The 18,773-nt window shown below is 58.0% G+C and overlaps 1 protein-coding gene across 2 annotated transcripts in view; it reads left to right on the plus strand.

Annotated features, from left to right (window-relative positions):
* BCR (BCR activator of RhoGEF and GTPase) overlaps nucleotides 1-18,773 on the plus strand; it is a 101,561-nt gene that overhangs the window by 79,787 nt on the left and 3,001 nt on the right. The window contains exons 15-22 of one of the 2 annotated variants that reach the window (XM_068562530.1): nucleotides 1,378-1,475; nucleotides 3,016-3,147; nucleotides 13,999-14,058; nucleotides 15,042-15,151; nucleotides 16,449-16,588; nucleotides 17,117-17,251; nucleotides 18,017-18,122; nucleotides 18,599-18,761. In XM_068562530.1, the coding sequence (XP_068418631.1) occupies nucleotides 1,378-1,475; nucleotides 3,016-3,147; nucleotides 13,999-14,058; nucleotides 15,042-15,151; nucleotides 16,449-16,588; nucleotides 17,117-17,251; nucleotides 18,017-18,122; nucleotides 18,599-18,761 (944 nt within the window). The remainder of the gene's footprint in view (nucleotides 1-1,377; nucleotides 1,476-3,015; nucleotides 3,148-13,998; nucleotides 14,059-15,041; nucleotides 15,152-16,448; nucleotides 16,589-17,116; nucleotides 17,252-18,016; nucleotides 18,123-18,598; nucleotides 18,762-18,773) is intronic. The other variant, XM_068562531.1, reaches the window with a different exon arrangement.

The raw sequence follows: 18,773 nt of genomic DNA on the forward strand, positions 1-18,773 counted from the left end.
AAGGCGGCCGGACACTGAGCCGAAGGGTGCGGGGACCAGAGAAGCAGCTGACCGCCGGGAGGTGCGGTGCTGGCTGACGCCCACTGGGTGTGGGGTTGCTTTCCCTGGGGTGGACCCTGCTGTTGCCGGCGCCTGGCTCAGACCCTGCGAGCTGGGGAGCTGCCCCCTGCAGGCGAGTCCTGCAATTGCAGGGGCTGGGGTTTGCTATAGACAGAAAACGCTGCCTAGGTTGCTAGGAAGCCAGGAGGCTGAGGGCCAGCACCCTGACCCTGGTCAGCAGAGGAGATTCTGCCGCTCTGATGAGCCAGAGGGAGACCCTTTTAATACTTCCCCCTGGGGGCACCTCTCCCAGCCACTTGAGCTGTCAGAGTGGTGAGGGCTGGTCGCATTTCAGCCCAGGTACAGCACACGCTCACCTGTCAGCCTGGCACCAAGTTCTCAGGGTCCCTCGGAGGAGGACACAGGGCAGGCACCGTTCTGCTGACCTTCCCACCGTTGCTACAAAACCAAACAAGAAATCCCTGATGAGTCACAAGATAGAAGATATTTACAAACTGTGTATATATGATCAGGGCCTTGTATCCAGAATATATAGAGAACTCTTACAACGCAATGCTTGAGACAACCCAGTTTTTAAAAAATGAGCAAGAGATTCAGATAGACATAAAAAACAAATTTACAGATTTGTGGTTGAATGGGAGAAATGGGCATAAGAGATCTTTTAGGGGTGATGGAAATGTGCTACAATTGGATAGTGGTAGTGATTACACCACTCTGTAAACTTACCAAAAAGCATTGAATTGGTCACTTAAAGTGGGTAAACTTTAAGGTATACAATTCATACCTCAGTGAAGACATTTTTTAATAAAAAAGAATGGAACACAGTAACTATTGAATAAATTCTCACTAACTAGAGGTGAATAAGTCTGAATACAAATACTTTTTCATTTTACCCTGTACTAACTTTATTAGTACACTGATGGACGCCGCGCCCCTGCACCCACTTTTCTCCCAGCACCGAGCTGCTGTCGGTGAGCAGGGGAGCAAATGTTCTGAGAGGTGCTGGTTCCCTGCGCACTGTTGTGAGGTGCTGCTAACCTTGCCGGCCACTGGTTTGGTGTCTTGTTTTAAAAAGAAAACCAAGGACTTCCCTGGCAGTCCAGTGGGTGAGACTCCGCACTTCCACTGCAGGGGGCACAGGTTCGATCCCTGGTCGGGGAACTAAGATCCCGCATGCCACGCTGTGCGGCCAAAAAAAACAAGACAAAAATAAAACCAAGACTGTTTTTTATGATTTAGAAGATAACACCTGCTTTTATAAAAAACATTGGTAATAAGGGACAGCATGGTCACCCTCTCTGTGTCACTCTCCTGCAGGTCTGTACTGCACCCTGGAGGTGGATTCCTTTGGCTACTTTGTAAATAAAGCCAAGACACGCGTCTACAGGGACACGGCTGAGCCCAACTGGAATGAGGTGAGGCCCGACTTCTGGGTGATCAGGAGGAACATCTTTCAGGGAGAGAGTGTGACCCCCAAGGGCTTCCCCGCAGGCAACGGTGCCAGCATTCCCGGAATCTCCTGGAGGACCGGGCATGCCAAGAGATAGAGATTTTATCTCCATGTTCCTGAGAATTCTCCACTCCCCTCCCCCCAGTTACAAAGAAACTTGTTTTGCTGGTGAAGCATCTGGAAAAAGAACTTAGAAGGGCTTCTTGTTACTAAGGCCTTTGTTATTGCTCAGTGTTTCCTTGGGAGGTTTCCATGGCGTTTTTCCTCAGAAATTGGAATGAGCGTTCGGCTCTGTGACCCTCTCAGTGTCCGGAAGCTGGGGCTCTGCTTGTGTGGGGGGGGCCTCGCTGGGCTGGAGGGAACCCCAGTCTCTTTTCTCAGCATCACTCCTGTGATTATTAGTTGTGCCGCCTCCATAGGACTGGGGCACGGGGAGCCAATGGACTACCTGGTCCTTATAGCTCTGGGTGCCCATTCGGAAAGGGCTGGTGTCTGCTGTGACAAGGGGGGATCACAGCCAGGTGGATCCATCGAAGGAGGCTTTGCGGAGAGCGAGAGGGCCGGGACCCAGCAGAGGCGACAAGGGCAGGGCTCTGGATACTATGCAGAGGGTTCTGGTGTGAGGCAGCCCTGGGGGCTCGAGGAACCGATCATGGGGTGGGGGGAGCTTCAGAGCATCAGGCCACCCGGCGGCCACCCTGGCTGTGTGTGTATGGATTATCCAGGGCCTCACAGGTTCTGGGCATACACACCCTCCCTACCCCTATTCAGGCTCAGAAATATTTGCTCTCCCCTCCCTGCTGCTTCCCCAGCAAGAACCCATGCCTGCAAAAGCACTGGTGTGAAATGCAGCATTTACTGAAGGTTTCATAGGGGTGATGGAGGAGAAAGTAGACACCTTGAAAACCTACGGGAGAATTCTTTCCTCCCAGGTCCCTCTCTCGCCTAGGTTGCCTCCCTGGATCGATTTTTTTTTTTCCCCTTTCAAATAGACTTTATTTGTAGAGCAGCTTTAGGTCCACAGCAAAACTGAGCAGAAAGGACAGAGATTTTCCATGTCCCCCTGTCCCTGTCCTCCCCCCAACTGTTGACTCAGCACAGTGGGGCACTTGTCGTAATTGGTGAACCTCCGAGGACACATGCCCCAAAGCCCACAGAGTGTCTGCATTTGTAACCAGCACCCCAGAGCTTCTGGTGCAGGTGGTGCGGGGACCACGCTGTGAGATGCTGGCTTAAGGAGCTTGGATTAGGTTTGAGAGGCGCTCAGAGCTTCCAGAAGCATCCAGACTGGGCCACGGTGTGATGCTCACAGGGAAGTGGCTTCCGAGGGTCTGCATCGCGGGACGAAAGTGAGGAGAGTCTCGACGCAGGGCCTCCCGGGGCAGCTCGGGAGCTGTCTGTGCAGGAGCCGCGGTTCAGAGGCCCCTTCAGCCGGCAGCACTGACCCCCACTCGCCGGGGCCCCCCCAGTTAACTCGGGGCTTTCCTTCTCTCTCGGGGCCACAGGAGTTTGAGATCGAGCTGGAAGGCTCACAGACCTTGAGGATACTGTGCTACGAGAAGTGTTACAACAAAAGCAAGATCACCAAGGAGGACGGCGAGAGTGCAGACAGGATCATGGGGAAGGGCCAGGTACAGGTGAGGCTGCCGCCCTCTGCTCCCCGCAGGGTCCTGTCTGCCCCCACCACCGCCATGTAGTCGTCCCCCGGCCCCGGACGCACTCACCCCAGCTCCAGATGCTCTGTGTTCTTCCCCACTTGACACTCAGGGACACTGAAATGGGGGTGAGGCAGGCCTGGCTCTGACTCATCCGCCGTGGGAGACCTGGGCTGGTACCTTCGTGGGTCCTTTTCTGCCCCTCTATCTGAGTGTCTGTCATGCCCCGTCTTGTCCCCAAAGGAATTTCAGATCCACCTGTTTTTCCAGTGGGGCTGCAGTGCCTCCATGGCTTCCGGAAGACCCCCAAGGCAGGCCGCTGAGTTGGTGCCCTGGGCTGCAATTGGCAATTAGGAGCTTCCTCTTCTTGGAAAAGCATGAGAGTCTGAGTCTACCTGCCTGACATCCCCTCTCTGGCTTCTAGACTCAGATTCCAGGGGGTGCAGCTGCATCCCTCCTGGGGCACAGGTCCCCCCCTGGAGTTGTCATAGGAGCCCCTGGTGGGCCAGGAGTGTCTGTACAGGACCAGCGAGGGGTCCGAGCCATTCGGGCCCTCAGTCCTTCCAGTTTACCCAGGCCCTGGAAGCACCCCACCCCCACCCCCCAGCTCTCGCACTGCTTGGCAGACAGGAGCTGCACCACCTGCCTTGCGCTTCTTGCAGCCTCACCTGCATGGTTCTGCCGCCCGTGGAGAAAGCCCCGGTACCCTCTTTCCTTACGGGGCATCTTACTGGACCCAGCTAAGCGGGTTCCTCCCTGCCCTGCCCTGGAGGTGGGCCCTGACTGTTCCCCACTCCCCCTGGTGCCCCAGGACCCCTGGATGAGGCCTCCTGGCGGGGGAGTGGTTGGACATTCCAGGTGCCAGTCAGAGGACAGGGCTCTCCAGGAAGCCCCGCCTCCCTTCCCTGGGGCAGGAAGTGAAGATCCTCACAGCAGGAATGACAGGAGAAAGGGTGACTCATCCCTGGGTAGTTCGTCATCTCTGTTGGCAAGTCTGGGAGTCACCACTCCAGCTGGCTGGCTTCCTGGGAGGTGCACGCTGCTGGCTTCCCCACCTTGGAAGCTTATTAGGGAATTTGATGGCTCAGGGTCTCCAGGGACCCCTGTACGTTGAGAGCAGGTCTGAAAGCAAAAACGCCCCTCTGATCACCCTGTTCTGCTCCCCTCACCCACCCACCAGCTGGCGCCACAGGGCAAGACAAAGACACAGGGAGAGGAAGCCAATGACACCTGGGGCTGGGCTCTCCTAAGGTGGAGACGGCCCGGGGTGGGAGGGGACACCAGTCCGGGACGACACTCTAGTGAGCCCACTGAGGTTGGGGTGCGTGTTGGGGAGCAGGGCGGCAGCCTCGCTCAGCACAGGGAAGGCAGGACTCGTGGCCCCTCTTGGGCGGGGATGGTCCACGAAGGCCGGCTCCTGGTCCAGGGTCGCTTGGCGGCTGTCCTGGACCTGAGACCTGCCTGTGGCTTCGATCCTGGGTGAGAAGGGGATGGTCCCTCCTTGCTCCCCGTCAGCCCAGGTTTCCGTTGGGCCAGTTTTAGGGTCTTGGTTTAGAGCTGGGCTTCTGGGTGGAAAAGCAGAAAGGCAGGCCAGGATTTATCAGTCGTCCCATTTCTGGCGTCCCAACCAGGGACCTGTGGCCAGCCAGGTCCCTCCCTCCACCAGGGCCACCCTGCGTGAGCTTGGCAGACAGGGTGCTGCGTAGGTGGCTCCTGTGGGTGCTGCCTGATATTTACTGCCTTGCGGCTCACGTGCATTGACTCCCCGCAGTGATCTTGAGACCCAGCCTTGTGTTTCCACATAGATCTTGTCCACCCTCCTGGCTTTACATGGAATCCCATGGATTCCAACCGCACTGCTGGGCCGTTTTGTTCTTGATGGATGCTGGGGCGGTCCCCAAACGGTGCTGTTCCGTGAATGTCCTGAGCTGGATGCCTTTGAGCGCCGCCGTGTTTAGGCACCTGCCTCATGCCGGTCATCACTCTGGTCCTTAGTCGTCACCTCTGCTGCTCGAGGATGGCTGGCTCCCTTTGCTCCCTCCCACTCCCCTCCATGTCTGCACCTGCCCCCAGCCCTGGCGTCCCTCACCCACACGCATCTTGCAGAGCCTACGATGAGCTGACAGGCTGGTGCCTGGCTCCTTTTCTTGGCCCCGGTTCCTCCAACCTTTGACGCCAGTCATCTGCACCCTCCACGGCTGGGGTCCCAGGGGTGGTGGGCTTTGAACTGGGGCCTCTAAGCACTGCCGCTGGGTAACCAAGGGTCTCAGAAAGGAAAAGAGAAAAGAACTGACACTCGTTTTCCTCCTTTACTGAGTCAAGCCGTCTTTGGAAACCCTCTGCCTTGATACATTTTGATGTAAACAAAACATTTCCTTATGCTCACACTTGCATTCTCCGACAGTCAGGGGGTACCAGGTGAGTGCCTGCCCCATCGGGGGAAGACGTGAGCGGTGAGGTTAGGGGGCTGCTGAGGGGCGTCTCCCCGAGTCCCTGCTGCTCCCAATGTCTGATCCCAGCCTGCGCTTCCCCATCCATGGTGCTTTGAGCTCCTCAGACAGTCCTCCTTACAGTAGGACCCAGACGTGAGATGGGAGGGGGGGAGGGGTGGACTCTGTTAAAAAATACATTCATGGCCTTGTTAAACCAGCAAGGCGGACTTCATTCCAGGAGGCTGTCGAAATAGAGAGATGGAGCTCAGCTCTGGAAACAACAAGGAAAGGTGGGAATTTACCACCCGGGGGACAGGGAGCAGATGGAAAATGACTGAGAACATCAATAATGGTAGAGTAGTAAAGTAACACCAGGGCCAAGGGGGCTCTGGCTAAGCCGACCTAATGGGATTCTTGCTAAAGACAGGCCCAGGTGATCAGACATCACCAGGGGATGGTGGGGAATGAGTAGCTTGGTCAGATGTCGAGGTTGGTTAGATATTGAGCGAGGATGGGGGATTCTTGCTAAACTGACTTAGCAGGATTCTTGCTAAAATTGGCCTCTTGAGGACATGCCCCAGGGACAAGACCTACAGGCATACCTCAGATATACTGCAGTAAAGCAAGTCAAGTGAATTTTCTGGTTTCCCAGTGTGTATAAAAGTTATGTTTACATTGTACTGAAGTCTAAGTGTGCAATAGCATTATGTCTGAAAAAACAATGTAAGTACCTTAATTAAAAAATACTTTATTGCTGAAATATGCCAAGCAGCATCTAACAATGCAGGGTTGCCACAAACCTTCAGTTTGTATAAACACAGTATCTGCAGAGCACAGAAAAATGAGGGATGCTTGTAGTTGGAAAGCAACTCTGAGAAGCCTGTAGATTTGAGCCAAGGAGAGACTGTCAAGTCCCCCAGCCCCACTGCACCTCCTGGGACCTGGGGTGAGTCATAGCTGTGTCTGCGCAAACTCGTTTCCTCACCTGTAAATGGGTGAGGGTCATGGAGCTGTGCGTGGGGGCCTTCAGTGTCAGCTGCTGCTATTATTATTATTTGTCATCACTGTTGTTAGTGGAAAAGGCTGGCTTTGGCTCCGCCCCCTCATCTCTGCTTCCCTGGGAGACACGGTGGGAAACCCCACCCTTGAACCATCATCACCCTGGGGGGGATCCCAGAGGGGCAGGAGGGGCATTTGTGACTCAGGCTGTAGGCGGCCAGGGGGGACCTTGTTTATGAATCAGGATCCTCAGGAAGAAGAAGGAAGGAAGTCAGGGGAGGGTGGTCATGCCAGCGACACCCTGGGACCCCAGCCAGGCCTCTTTCTCCCTCCCCCTCCCCCACGGATGCCTTTTTTCTATGGGGGGTCCACCTCGGGGAGGGCGTCCATGACTCCCAGGGCCCAGCCTTCCTGAGTTGGGGCTTTTCCCAGTAAATCCAGGTGCCTTCCGAGCCGGGCCACGTGCGAGGGGTGTGTGGCCCTGCATGTCCTGCTGCGGGGTTGGGGGGGCGGCGCATGCCTACATCCCCCAGGTGCTCCCTGCCCCATGTACACACCTTAACTCGGAAGCTGAGTGGAGAGCCCTTCCCGTGAGGGGGGGAAAGTGCAGCACCCCAGAGTGTCCGAGGGGGGTCATGGAGAAGTGGGAGCCAGCCAGGGGTCAGCGGGCCCCAAGGGGCCAGGGATGGAAATCGGACACACCTGTCTGGGCCAGAGGTGTCAGTATCATCTGGGGAGCTAGGTCCCAGTCCCCCAGGTTAGGGTTCTGGATCCATGTGTTTTTACCCTCCTGTTGGTGTTGGTGAGTGGTGGATTCAGGAACCACTGGCTGGACTCTCGGGTTTCGGCCCCTGTTCTTCAGGTGACTGTCCTGGGTGAGTTGCCAGGTCCCGCTTCCCTCTCCGAGAGACGGAGGCCCCGCGAGAGGAGGGTGGGGGACTCTCCCTCCAGAACCCAGGGTGCGTGAGCTGGCTAGCTCAGAGCATCAGCCAGTGACCAGGAAGGAAGAGGGACAGGCTGTCCAGTGGGGACGTGGCCCCGGGGTCGTTGCGGGCAGGTGTAGAGGACCCAGTGAGCTCCCTCTTCAAGCCAGATCTGAGGCTCAGCGAGCTGTCCGTCCTCAGACCCCAGGAGCCCGCTGTGCCACCCTAGTGATCGACGGCCTCTGTGTGCCAGGCCCCGGGGAGCCCGAGGACAAGAAGACAGCTGCCCCCAGGCTTCACGGTCCAGAGCTCAGAAAGGAGGATGCTGCAGACGGGCCTCGAGCCGGAGCAGGCCCTGCCTGGGGCAGCCGGTGGCCTTGATGGTGCAGTTATGTCAGAGGAGGGAGGAGTCAGGACAGATGCCTTCACTGAGGGTCATTGCGTCTGGGGCTTCAGGGACTGGTTCCCTGGGTAGAGATGACCACATCCTAAGCTCCAAGAGCAGCCAGATTCATGGGGATGTACAGGGTGCCGTGATCTGAGGAGTCGCTGGGCCAGTCACTGGGCCCCAGTGCCCCAACATGTCCTGGGTAGGGAGCGGGGGCCATCACCAGGGTCAGCAAAGCCCAGGGAAAGTGGAGCCTCACGCTGTCGTGAATTTCTTCCTTCAGTTTTCCTTCTCTCACTTCCCTGTGCAATGTCCTGTCTCTTCTTTATATCACGTCCTAGAATTTTGCCTTCTCCCATTTCCCTTGCTCTTGTGTGTGTCTTGCTCGGCTCACAACTCAGGTTCTGATGGGAGCATCAGAAGTGATTTTTTTTTTTTTAATGTTTTATGTGTTATGTGAGCCTCATGGGTGAGACTGGGGCCTCGGGTGTCTGGCTTGACCCTCGCTTTATTTGAGACTACAGCTCGGGGCCGGCTCGGGGTGGGACACGGTTTCCCAGACTTCTCCTTCAGCCGGGAAGCTTGTACCCGGACTGGGTATGGGCCAGGGGGTCCGACTGTGCCCCTTTGGGGGCGTCCTGGCACCCACACTCCAGCCATCACCAAGCTGTGAGGTATACCCACTCTCAGTCAGTCTCCCCATTCGACCACCAGTTCTGGGCCATTGTGCCCCAGGAGCCCAGGGGAGTGCCTGGCAACATCACCAGATGTGGAAGTGCCACCAAGACTTGTACACACATGTTCTCAGCAGCACAGACCATGACAGCCTCAAACTGGAAAGAACCCAAGCATCCACCAGCTGCTGGTGAGTAGATAAACAAAATGTGGCGTGACCATACTGTGGAATAGTATGCAGCCATAAAAAGGGAAGGATGTTCTGACACACACTACAACATGGATGAACCTTGAGGACCTTCTGCTCAGTGAAATAAGCCAGTCACAAAAGGACAAACACTGTCTGATTCCACTTGAATGAGGTACCCAGGGTAGTCAAATTCATGGAGGCAGAAAGTAGAATAGAGGCCACTGTGGGGGTGGGGGTGGACAGAGAGTTATTGCTTAATGAGGCAGTTTCTGTTTGGGAAGATGAGCAGGTTCTGGAGATGGACAATGAGGATGGTTGCACAACACTGTGTATGTACATGTTTACATTACGTATTATATGCATGTATGTCTGGGCACAGAGACACCACAGTGAATGAAACAGAGGAGGCCCTGTCCTCGGGGCGCTTGCATTCTAGCAGGAGAGATACACACCAGCCAAAGTGTGGATAAGAGCCCTGGAGACCCGTCAGGCAGGAAGGAGATGGGGAGGGGGCAGCTGATCCTGTCACAAAGTCCCCGAGTCACACCTGCCATCAGGATCATCTCAGGACCATCCACATTCTGTCTACATGGCCGTTCACCGTGTCAGGGCCGCTTGTGCACCTGGGGATGGAGGTGCGGTTGTGGGGGGTGGTCAGAGATGAATGGGGTGAGACTGTGTTGTAAAATGGGTGGTGATTGCTTTTCACAAACATTTGAGGAAGATTTTAGATGTTCAACTGTAAAAGTTGTGAACATGTAAAACCACAAGAGCACATCCTTGTACGGATTCCCTGGGATTTGTCCTGAAGAAGCATATCTCTGCCACTATGGGGAGAGTGGTGCTGGGACCCAGTCCCTCTTGGCTCTATTGTGGTCCAGTTTGGGACCCAGTATCTTTTTTTCATTAACTGACATACCATACAGCATCCCTTTAAAGTAAGTAAGTCAGTGATCTTCAGTAACTTCCAGCATTGTACAACCATCACCAACAATCCTGTTTGAGAATGTTTCCATCCACCCAAAACCCTTTCCCTGTTCCCGCCCCCAGGCCCGGGCTGACCCGCTTTTTGTCTATAGATTTGCTCATTCTGCATGTTTCCTATAAACAGAACCATACTCCATGACGTGGTCTTCGTGACTGGCTTCCTCCACTTAGCAAAATGTTTTTGAGGGTCACCCGCGTCATAGAGCGTTTACTTTATTCCTTTTTTGGCTGGACCACATCTCATCCGTGTATCCACACGCCACGTTTTGTTTATCCATCTATTCACCAGTTGATGGATACTTGGGTTGTTTCCAGCTTGGGCTTGTGATGGTTAATGCTCCATGAATGTGTGCACGGTCTGTGTGTTAACAGATGTTTTCCTCCTTCCTGTGTGGAGACCCAGGAGGGGAATTGCCAGGTCAGGCAGCCAAGGTTAACTTTGTGAGGAGCTGCCCTGCTTTTCCAGGAAGGCCACAGCAGCTCACGTCCCCGTGGTGGTGTCCGAGGGCTCCTGTTTCTCCACATCCTCCCTGACCCTTGTTACCATCTGTCTTTTTGATTGGCGCTGTCCTTTGTCTTTTTGGGTGACGCTGTGGCCTGGTTGGGGTCAGGGAAGGGCAGGAAGGAGTTAAAGATGTAGAGGATAGAGCTCCTGAGAATAGACTAGTGAGAGGAGAAGCAGGAGAGCAGATTCCCCTCGTGGGCGGAGTCTCTGGTCCCGTCTTAGGGACCACTCCAGGGAGTGGGTTACAGTGCAGACACGTGGGGCTCAGTCGGGAGGGCTGGGGAGGCCCCGCTGGACCGTCCTGGATGTTGACAGTTTCCCGGAGGAAACTACAGTCTCCAATGAGGCTGGTGAGGAGGGAACAGCATTTCCTTTTTGGACAGGTCCTGCCACCGCCCAAGCTGGGGTGGGTGAGAAGATGCCCCGGGGTTGTCCATCGGTGACCCGTTTGGCCGTGTCTGCTACAGAGCAGGCAGGGCAGTGCCTGGTCCTCAGCACCTGCCCCATCCTCACCGCCTCCCTGGCCAGTCGCACAGGGCTGTCTTCCAGGCAGACCTTGGGGCAACCGTCCACCAGGCTTACCGCCCACATTTGTTCCTCGGAGACCCCCCTTGCCCAGCCCTAGGAGAGATAAACGGGGACCTGGACCTTCCTCCTGGGAAGACGGGTGTGAGGCGGCCCTGGGTTTTCCCTCGACTGCCGTTTTCCAGTCCTCTCCCCTCCATGGTCCCCACTTGTTTACTTCCCTGTGCTTTCAATAGCCCAGGAGAGAGCGTGCTAGCCTTGAGTGTTGTTTGGGGCTGGACGGAACCGAGCCGCGGCCTCACCGTTGTGTTATTCTCATGCTGCTTCCGCTCTGCTCAGCACACTCTGTTTGTTGGAGCCCAGCCAGCCTGGGGACTGTCTTCCCACTGGAGCCGCCCGGGCAGCGCCGTGGCCCAGGTCTGCAGTCTGGGGGCTAGTGCGCGCCCCGGCCTCTGGGGCCTGGTGGAGGTGGGGCTGGACGTCGGTGCTGGGGGTGGATGGTGGCACCAAACCCCCCTGTCACTGGGCCGACTGGCTGTGCTCTGGGGGCCGTGGGGTGTTCTCCCACCCGAGTCCAGCCCCGGCAGTGCCTGCCGTGATGGGGTCACTGGCTGCGGGGAGGTGGGGGGGGCTGTCCCCTGAACACGTCTGCCCTGAAGCAGACTGGCCGGGCAGACACAGGTTACTCAGCGCCTCCAAAGTCACCGACAGGAAACCAGCCACTTGAGAAGGAAGCTTGGCATTTCTGGGCTTCGGAGAAAATCATGACGCATCGGAATTCCCAAAACCAATAGGCTGCTGGTGGGGGTGTTTTTCCCATACAAACAAAAAGTAGAACTCAGGGGTGATGGGAAACTTTTACCTTGGCTAGACTGCAGGGGCGGGGCTTCCCGAGAAGCCTGGTCAAAAGCTGGAGGAGGCCGGGAGCTCGCCGCACTGCTGCCCATCGTGCTCCTGCCCTGCCACGCTCCTGTCCATTGCGCTTCTGTCCATCACACCCCTGCCCTGCTGCCAGCCCCTCGAGCAGCAGGGCTGAGGATGCGAGAGACGCCGTGTGCAGCCGCCCTGCAGGGCTTCCTGCGGTACCTCCACCCCAGCCGGGCAGGCCGGAGACGGGTGGCCTCTGTCGAAAAGCGCCTGTGTGCTTGCGGCACCGCCCTGTGGACACACATCCGAAGCCTCGTGTGCAAGGGCAAGGTGGGCCTGCGGGTGGGCCGGGGATTCCTGGGTGGGTGGTGCCAGGCAGGGTCCCTGCCGCCCGGTGTCGGGCTCTGTTCCCCTCGCTGTCCCTCTGCTGGTCGGCTGGGGCTGGGCTGTGTGTGCCAGTCTCTGTCCTGGTAAGAGGGGAGGGGAGAGGGGCTTAGTGATTACCGTTCTTTGGAGGGAAAGGAAAGGTATCTTTCTGCTGCCATGTCTCCCTGTTTACAACTGCCAGCGGTGGAGGGAAACTGTCCCTTTCCTTGGGAGCAGGAAGAACCGTGCCTGCCCCCTTCCTTCCTGGGCGGCCAGGACACGGGAGTTGGGGGTGAGGGACCAGCAGTGTGCATCCTTCCCTCCCGCCACACCTGGTCTGGTTGAGAGCTGGGAGCTCCACTGGCCCCAGAGCTGTGAGGGCCCTGGTGTCACCCCCCTGCACGCACCCTCCCCCGGAGGAGGTGTGACCCCAGCTGGGTGTCGGGAAGCACCGTGTGGGAGTGTTCTGTGACTGCTCTCTGCTCACAGACCTGCCCCTCAGGGTGGGGTCCCCACGGCCCAGGAGTGTGGCCCCCGAGACCCTCCTGGAAGAGAAGGAGAACCTGTCACCACACGGCCCAGGAGGGAGATGCTCTGCCTCCCTCTGTTTGTCTGTGTCAGTCTGTCCATGCATTTCAGATCCTTGCGAATGGTACCCAGTAGGATCTAGAGGGGAGGTGAGGAAGGCTCACCCCCAGGAGTGCCTGTGATGACCTCTGTGCCGAGCGGGGGCAGGGGGAGGGCCTGGGTGCACACACCTGAGAGGTAGGGCTTCGGGGCCTCGCTTTCCAGCTGCCTCCCCTGCACACGGCCCAGGTGGCTGTCTCCTCTCGGGTCCCTTGCAGTGGATAAACAGGCGATGGCTGTCCTGAGCACACTGTGCGCAGTACCGCCGTATGTTGGGGTGGGGTGCACGCGTGGGCAGCAATCATGAAGTGTGATCCTGCTCTTAAGCAGCTTTCTAGTAGCAGAAATGAACCATCACCCAAAGCAAGCGATGAAATCCCGGGGCACCGTGCAAGGAGTGCCAGGTTATGTGGTGTTGGATGGTGGCTCCCTGACCTGGCTTCACACCAGAATCACCTGGGCAGTTTTTGGTTGTGCTGCCGTCAGTTCTGTGGAGACTGGGGAGATATTTCTTTAACAAGAGCTCCCAGGTGCTTATTCGTCCAGCCCAACCCGCTGGTATAGAACATGTGCTCCCCAGAGCAGGGGAAATGGAGCCCTTGTGGACAGGGGACACGCAGCCTGACCAGGAAGGTCAGGGCATCTTACAGCAGCACAGTCAGGTGACACTAAACAGCAGGGTCCCGAGGACCGGCGCTCGGACAGCGCTCTATGGGATAGAAGTGAGAGGGGCTGCAGGGAGCCTTTGTCCAGCCCCCTCGCCAGTGGCGTGATTTGGAGCTGGGCTCCGGGTCCTTCTGGGCCTGACTCTGAGCCATGGGCCCGGCCTGGACTGGAGACCCCGCCTGCACGGGCTCCCACAGCCAGAGCTCGGGACAGTGTCCCCAGCTCTTGGATGACATACCCCCAGGAAGATGCTGTTGAAATCGGGCTTCCCAAAGTGTGTCTAAATCGACTGTCAGCCTCCTCCGAGCTGCATGAAGCACCTCTGATGCCGGGGGTGGGGGCAGGGAGCAGGACGGCAGGGCTGCCAGCACTGATGTTAGCTCCCATTAGGAAGGGACCGGAGGAGCAGGGTACAGGGCCCAAGCTGTTGCTGACATCCCGGGGGGCAAGCCTAGGCTACAGGCAGCGAAGGTCTGGGGGCAGGAGGGCTCTGAGGTGCCGGGGGCTTCTAGCAGGTCCTCTCCTCTCTCAGGACCCCTCTTGGTCTCTGGATAGAGGTGCCGGCCAGGGTCTGGCTCCGATTCGACTTAGACATGGAGAAGTAGCAGGCTTGGGCTGCTGCCCGGCCAGGCCTCTCTGCACAGACCCCAGGGCATCTGATAATCGTGACCGCTTGCTTTCAGCTGGACCCCCAGGCCCTGCAGGACAGAGAGTGGCAGCGGACCATCATCGCCATGAATGGGGTATGTACCCATGGGGCTGTGTTGGCACCCGCTTCCTGCCGAAGGCTGGGGTGGTCCCGGTCTCTTCCAAAACAGTCGGAAGGAGGCTGAGCCTGAGCTGGTGTCTGAGGGGGGATGTGGCTGGAGGAGGCAGAGGCACCGTAGGGCAGGATCGCTGTGTGCAGGCAGGAGTCCGCCTGGTGGCTGGAGTGCAGTCACCCGCCAGGCACTGAGCATCCCTCCTCAGATGGCAATCCAGTGGCATCATGGGGACAGACAGGGCCTTGACCCTGGGGTCTGCCCGTAGAAACTAAGACCCCTGATTAGCCTTCAGTGCCCCAGAAGGATTTTTTTTTTAACATCTTTATTGGAGTATAATTGCTTTACAATGGTGTGTTAGTTTCTGCTTTATAACAAAGTGAATCAGTTATACATATACACATGTCCCCATATCTCCTCCCTCTTGCGTCTCCCTCCCTCCCACCCTCCCTATCCCACCCCTGTACGTGGTCACAAAGCACCGAGCTGATCTCCCTGTGCTATGCGGCTGCCTCCCACTAGCCATCTATTTTACGTTTGGTAGTGTATATATGTCCATGCCACTCTGCCCCAGAAGGATTTAGACCTTAAAAAGAAAAACTAGTACCACACACCAAAAAAGGTCTGGGCATGTAGGACAAAATGTTACCATTTGATAGATAATTCATCTTTTTGTTATATTATTCTCTATACTTTTTCTCTAGTGTTTTGTTGTTGTTGTTAGAATTATATAAGAAAGAGAAGCAATGGGGTCATTGGGGGAGGTTCTGCAGAAGCTGGTCCTTAGATCACCCTGACCATTCCTGGCTCTTGCTGAGTTGGAGTAGGGGCCACCCCCCACCTGGACCTTACCCTGCTCGCCCCGGGGGTGGGGGGTGGAAAGAATTGCTGAGATCCCGGGGCCCCTGGGAACACAGGCTGTGAGGACCAGGAGGGTGAGAGGATCGTGCCCCCTCCACCTGCAGATTGAAGTGAAGTTGTCAGTCAAGTTCACCAGCAGAGAGTTCAGCTTGAAGAGGATGCCTTCCCGAAAACAGACGGGCGTCTTCGGAGTCAAGATCGCCGTGGTCACCAAGTGAGTGGTGAGGGGTTGGGGCTCATGCGTCTCTTGTCCCCAAGGACCGAGGGCGCCCCCTCCCCAGGTGTTTCTGGAGGAAAGAGCAGGTGTGGGTCTCCTGCTCTGTGCACAGTCACTGCACGGGGACGCCTCCCAGGCCCCTGGAGCACTGTGCTCAGCTGCCTCCCGTGTTTACCATGAAAGGTGTCCCCGTAAGCTCAGGGGTGTCCCACCCCCTTCCCGTGCTGCCCGTGGAGCTGCGCTTGGCAGGGTTTTCTTCCCTCACTCGGAATTTGTCACGATCAGGCCTCCTGTTCAATGATGGAAACCCTGCCCCTTTGTCACGGGTCAGTTGCCAGGAGAAGCTTGTGTGTAGGTTTGAGGGCAGTTCTCAGGGACACAGGCCGCCTCCTCCCAGAATCCATTCGCTTCCCCGATTTGGAATCTGGCCGGGCCCTGACCTCGCTGGTCGTCAGGCAGGGGACCTGCGTCAGATGCTCCCTGGACACCTTTTGTGTCCAAACACTGCTCCCTGCTGCACCCCAGCCGTCCCCCCCAGCACCTCCGGGTGGCTCAGGGAGGGAGCAGAGAGCACCGTCAGCAGGTACCCCAGAGAAGCACTGCTTGTGAGAGTGTCTAGGGACAGAGCTTTGCTGGGCTCCCGAATGCAGTCACTAAACTAGACTGAAGCTGACCCTCCAGACAGCAAGTCTCCTGTGTTTGAAGTGCTCTTACCCCGGCGTCCTGCCTGGAGCTGCTGGAATTGTCCGTTGTTAGGACGTGGAAGAGAAAAGTGTAGAATCACAGGAGTCTGAGCACGGGCGTGAGGCGGCCCCATGGAGCTGGTCCTCTGGCCGGGCTGCCTGCTGGGCTTAGGGCTCACCTCTGCCCCAGGCTTGAAGGGGTCAGGATTTTTCTCTCGCACAGCAGGTAGGGGGCAGGGCTGAGATCGGGTCCCCTGACCCAACTCAGAGACCAGACCGCTTTCCAGGACCCTTGCAGTCACCTGTTAACCCAGGGCCTGGGATCTTTTAGCTGACTTCCAGTGGCTGACCTCACTTACAAAAGCCTCCTGACTGTCCCTCAAAGGTCGTGTGTGACTTGTAGGGTGTCCAGCCATCTGGAGCTGTTGGAAAGGCCCCGATAAGATACAAGCAGTGATAATCGTGAGATCTCAGAACAGAGGGAGAACACACAGAAGGCTCTGGGTGTGCCCAAACCTGGGTGCTTCAGGTGTACAGAGAGGTGCGGGGATCAGCCCCACTGCAGCCCGAGCCAGGGCTGCCAGGCACTGAGGGCGTCCCCTCCCCTGCAGGAGGGAGCGTTCCAAGGTGCCCTACATCGTGCGCCAGTGCGTGGAGGAGATCGAACGCCGGGGCATGGAGGAAGTGGGCATCTACCGTGTGTCCGGAGTGGCCACCGACATCCAGGCACTGAAGGCGGCTTTTGACGTCAGTGAGTGTCGGGCTGGGCAGCGCGGGATGGTGGTGTGGGCACAGTGCCCAAGCCAAGATCCTGGGGTGCCCGTTTATGTCACAACGAGAAGGAAATGGCGCTGTGGGAGGAGGTTCTGCACAAGCCAGTTCTTAACCCATCCTGACCACACGGGCGTGGCTCTTGCGGAGTTAGACCAGGGGCTTCCGTGGGGACGGCTCCATCTCGTACCGGGGCTCCGCCTGCTTGCCCCTGGCCGGGAGTGGAAAAGAGGTGCCAACCAAAGCCCAGGGGTCAGTGCGTCTGGCTGCAGAGAAGCCGGTGGAACTGCCCCAATTGCCAGATAAGGACACGAGACCCCAGAGGGTCCTGGAAGTGGAAGGGGGGGCAGAGCCGGGACTTCAGCCTGGCCTGGAGCCCTGGACGTGTGGGCCCAGCCACAGTTACAGCTCCCTTTGGGTGGCCAGTATGGGCCCAGCCTGTGGCTCAGAGGGTAGAAGCGACTCGGGGTCCATTGTGGGCCTTGTTCCATGTCTGCGCTCTCCCCAGACAACAAGGACGTGTCAGTGATGATGAGCGAGATGGACGTGAATGCCATTGCCGGGACGCTGAAGCTCTACTTCCGAGAGCTGCCTGAGCCCCTCTTTACCGACGAGTTCTACCCCAACTTCGCCGAGGGCATCGGTGAGTGAGGGGGGTCAGGGGCGAGGTGAGGGAACCCGAGTTTCAGCCCAAACCCTGCATGTGGCTTGGGACCGAGAACCAGGCCGGTCCCGAGAGGCCTCTGCCCATCCTCAGCGGGCTGCCCGCTGTCCTGGTCCCTCCAAGTCGCCCGAGAGGCTGCAGCAGCTGGCGCTGCTGTGGACACGCCTGGGTGCGGGGTCCTGGAGGCCACTGTCCTCCTCACCTACCCTAGGTCCTGGCCCCGTCAAGCAGGGCTTCAAGCCCGACCTGACCCCTAGTCCACCTGGAGGGTGGGGGGCGCTGGCGCATGGGGCAGCTGCGGCCTCCGCACCTCCCTCCAGGGCCATTCAACAGAGGACCTGGCCCCCTGAGTGCACAGGGTGATGTGATGAGGGGGCCTTGGGGCCTCGCGGCCCTCCTGCTTGTCACTCTTGCTGCTTTATTCCAAGCCCGGCTTCCCCTGCCTTGGGCTCTTCCGAACAGGAGGCGGGAACGGCCGAGTGTGCCAGGAGGGCAGCTGTGCCCGGCGCCTCCTGCCGCTGGTCCCTTTGGTGCCATTGACCCCTTTGAGATTCAGAAAAGGCGTCCAGGGTGGCTGGCTCCCCACCCCAGCTCCCACCACAGCATCCTCAGTGGGGGCCAGTGCTGTGTGAGGCAGGACGGTGACGGCCCTGGGCTGTCCTGTGCCCTCCGACACGGGCCCTGGGAGAGGCCTCCAGCCCATGCTGTGACCCTGAGAAATAACCGCCCCCCCGCCCCCTGCAGCTCTCTCAGACCCCGTGGCAAAGGAGAGCTGCATGCTTAACCTGCTGCTGTCACTCCCGGAGGCCAACCTGCTGACATTCCTCTTCCTTCTGGACCACCTGAAAAGGTAACCCCAGCTCCCATGTGGAGGCTCAGGGCTCCGGGAACCCCAGGGCAGCAATGGGAGGGGGTCCTCCATGCCCCGCTGTCTCCCCGGTGTCAGACTCCCCAGCAACCCAGGGCCTTCTCTCTACACCTGCCCCAGTCTGTGGTTATCCCCTCTGGGTACCAGAGCCACTGCCACCCCCATCCCTCTCTGCCACGGCGAGTGGTGTGCTCGGATCACCACCACCACCGCCCCTCATCCATCCCAGAACCGGCCCCACCACCGCCCCGCATCCATCCCAGAACCGGCCCCACCACCTGGTGGCCTTGAGCGCTCTTCATCCCGGGCCCCTCTGACCCAGAAGAGCCAGGGTGGGGTCTGCTTTCTGCACAGCTGGGGCTGAGCCCTTCCTCCCGGGGTGGCCTGGGTCCCCGCCCACCTCCATCCTCAAAGTGGTGTCACAGCAGCACCCGCTCTTCTGCCTCGGCCCTCCGTAGGGTGGCAGAAAAGGAGACAGTGAACAAGATGTCCCTGCACAACCTCGCCACAGTGTTCGGCCCCACGCTGCTCCGGCCCTCAGACAAGGAGAGCAAGCTCCCTGCCAACCCCAGCCAACCCATCTCCATGACCGACAGCTGGTCCCTGGAGGTCATGTCCCAGGTACGATGGCCG

This window comes from Eschrichtius robustus, chromosome 14 (assembly GCF_028021215.1).
Source record: "Eschrichtius robustus isolate mEscRob2 chromosome 14, mEscRob2.pri, whole genome shotgun sequence".
NCBI lineage: Eukaryota > Metazoa > Chordata > Mammalia > Artiodactyla > Eschrichtiidae > Eschrichtius > Eschrichtius robustus.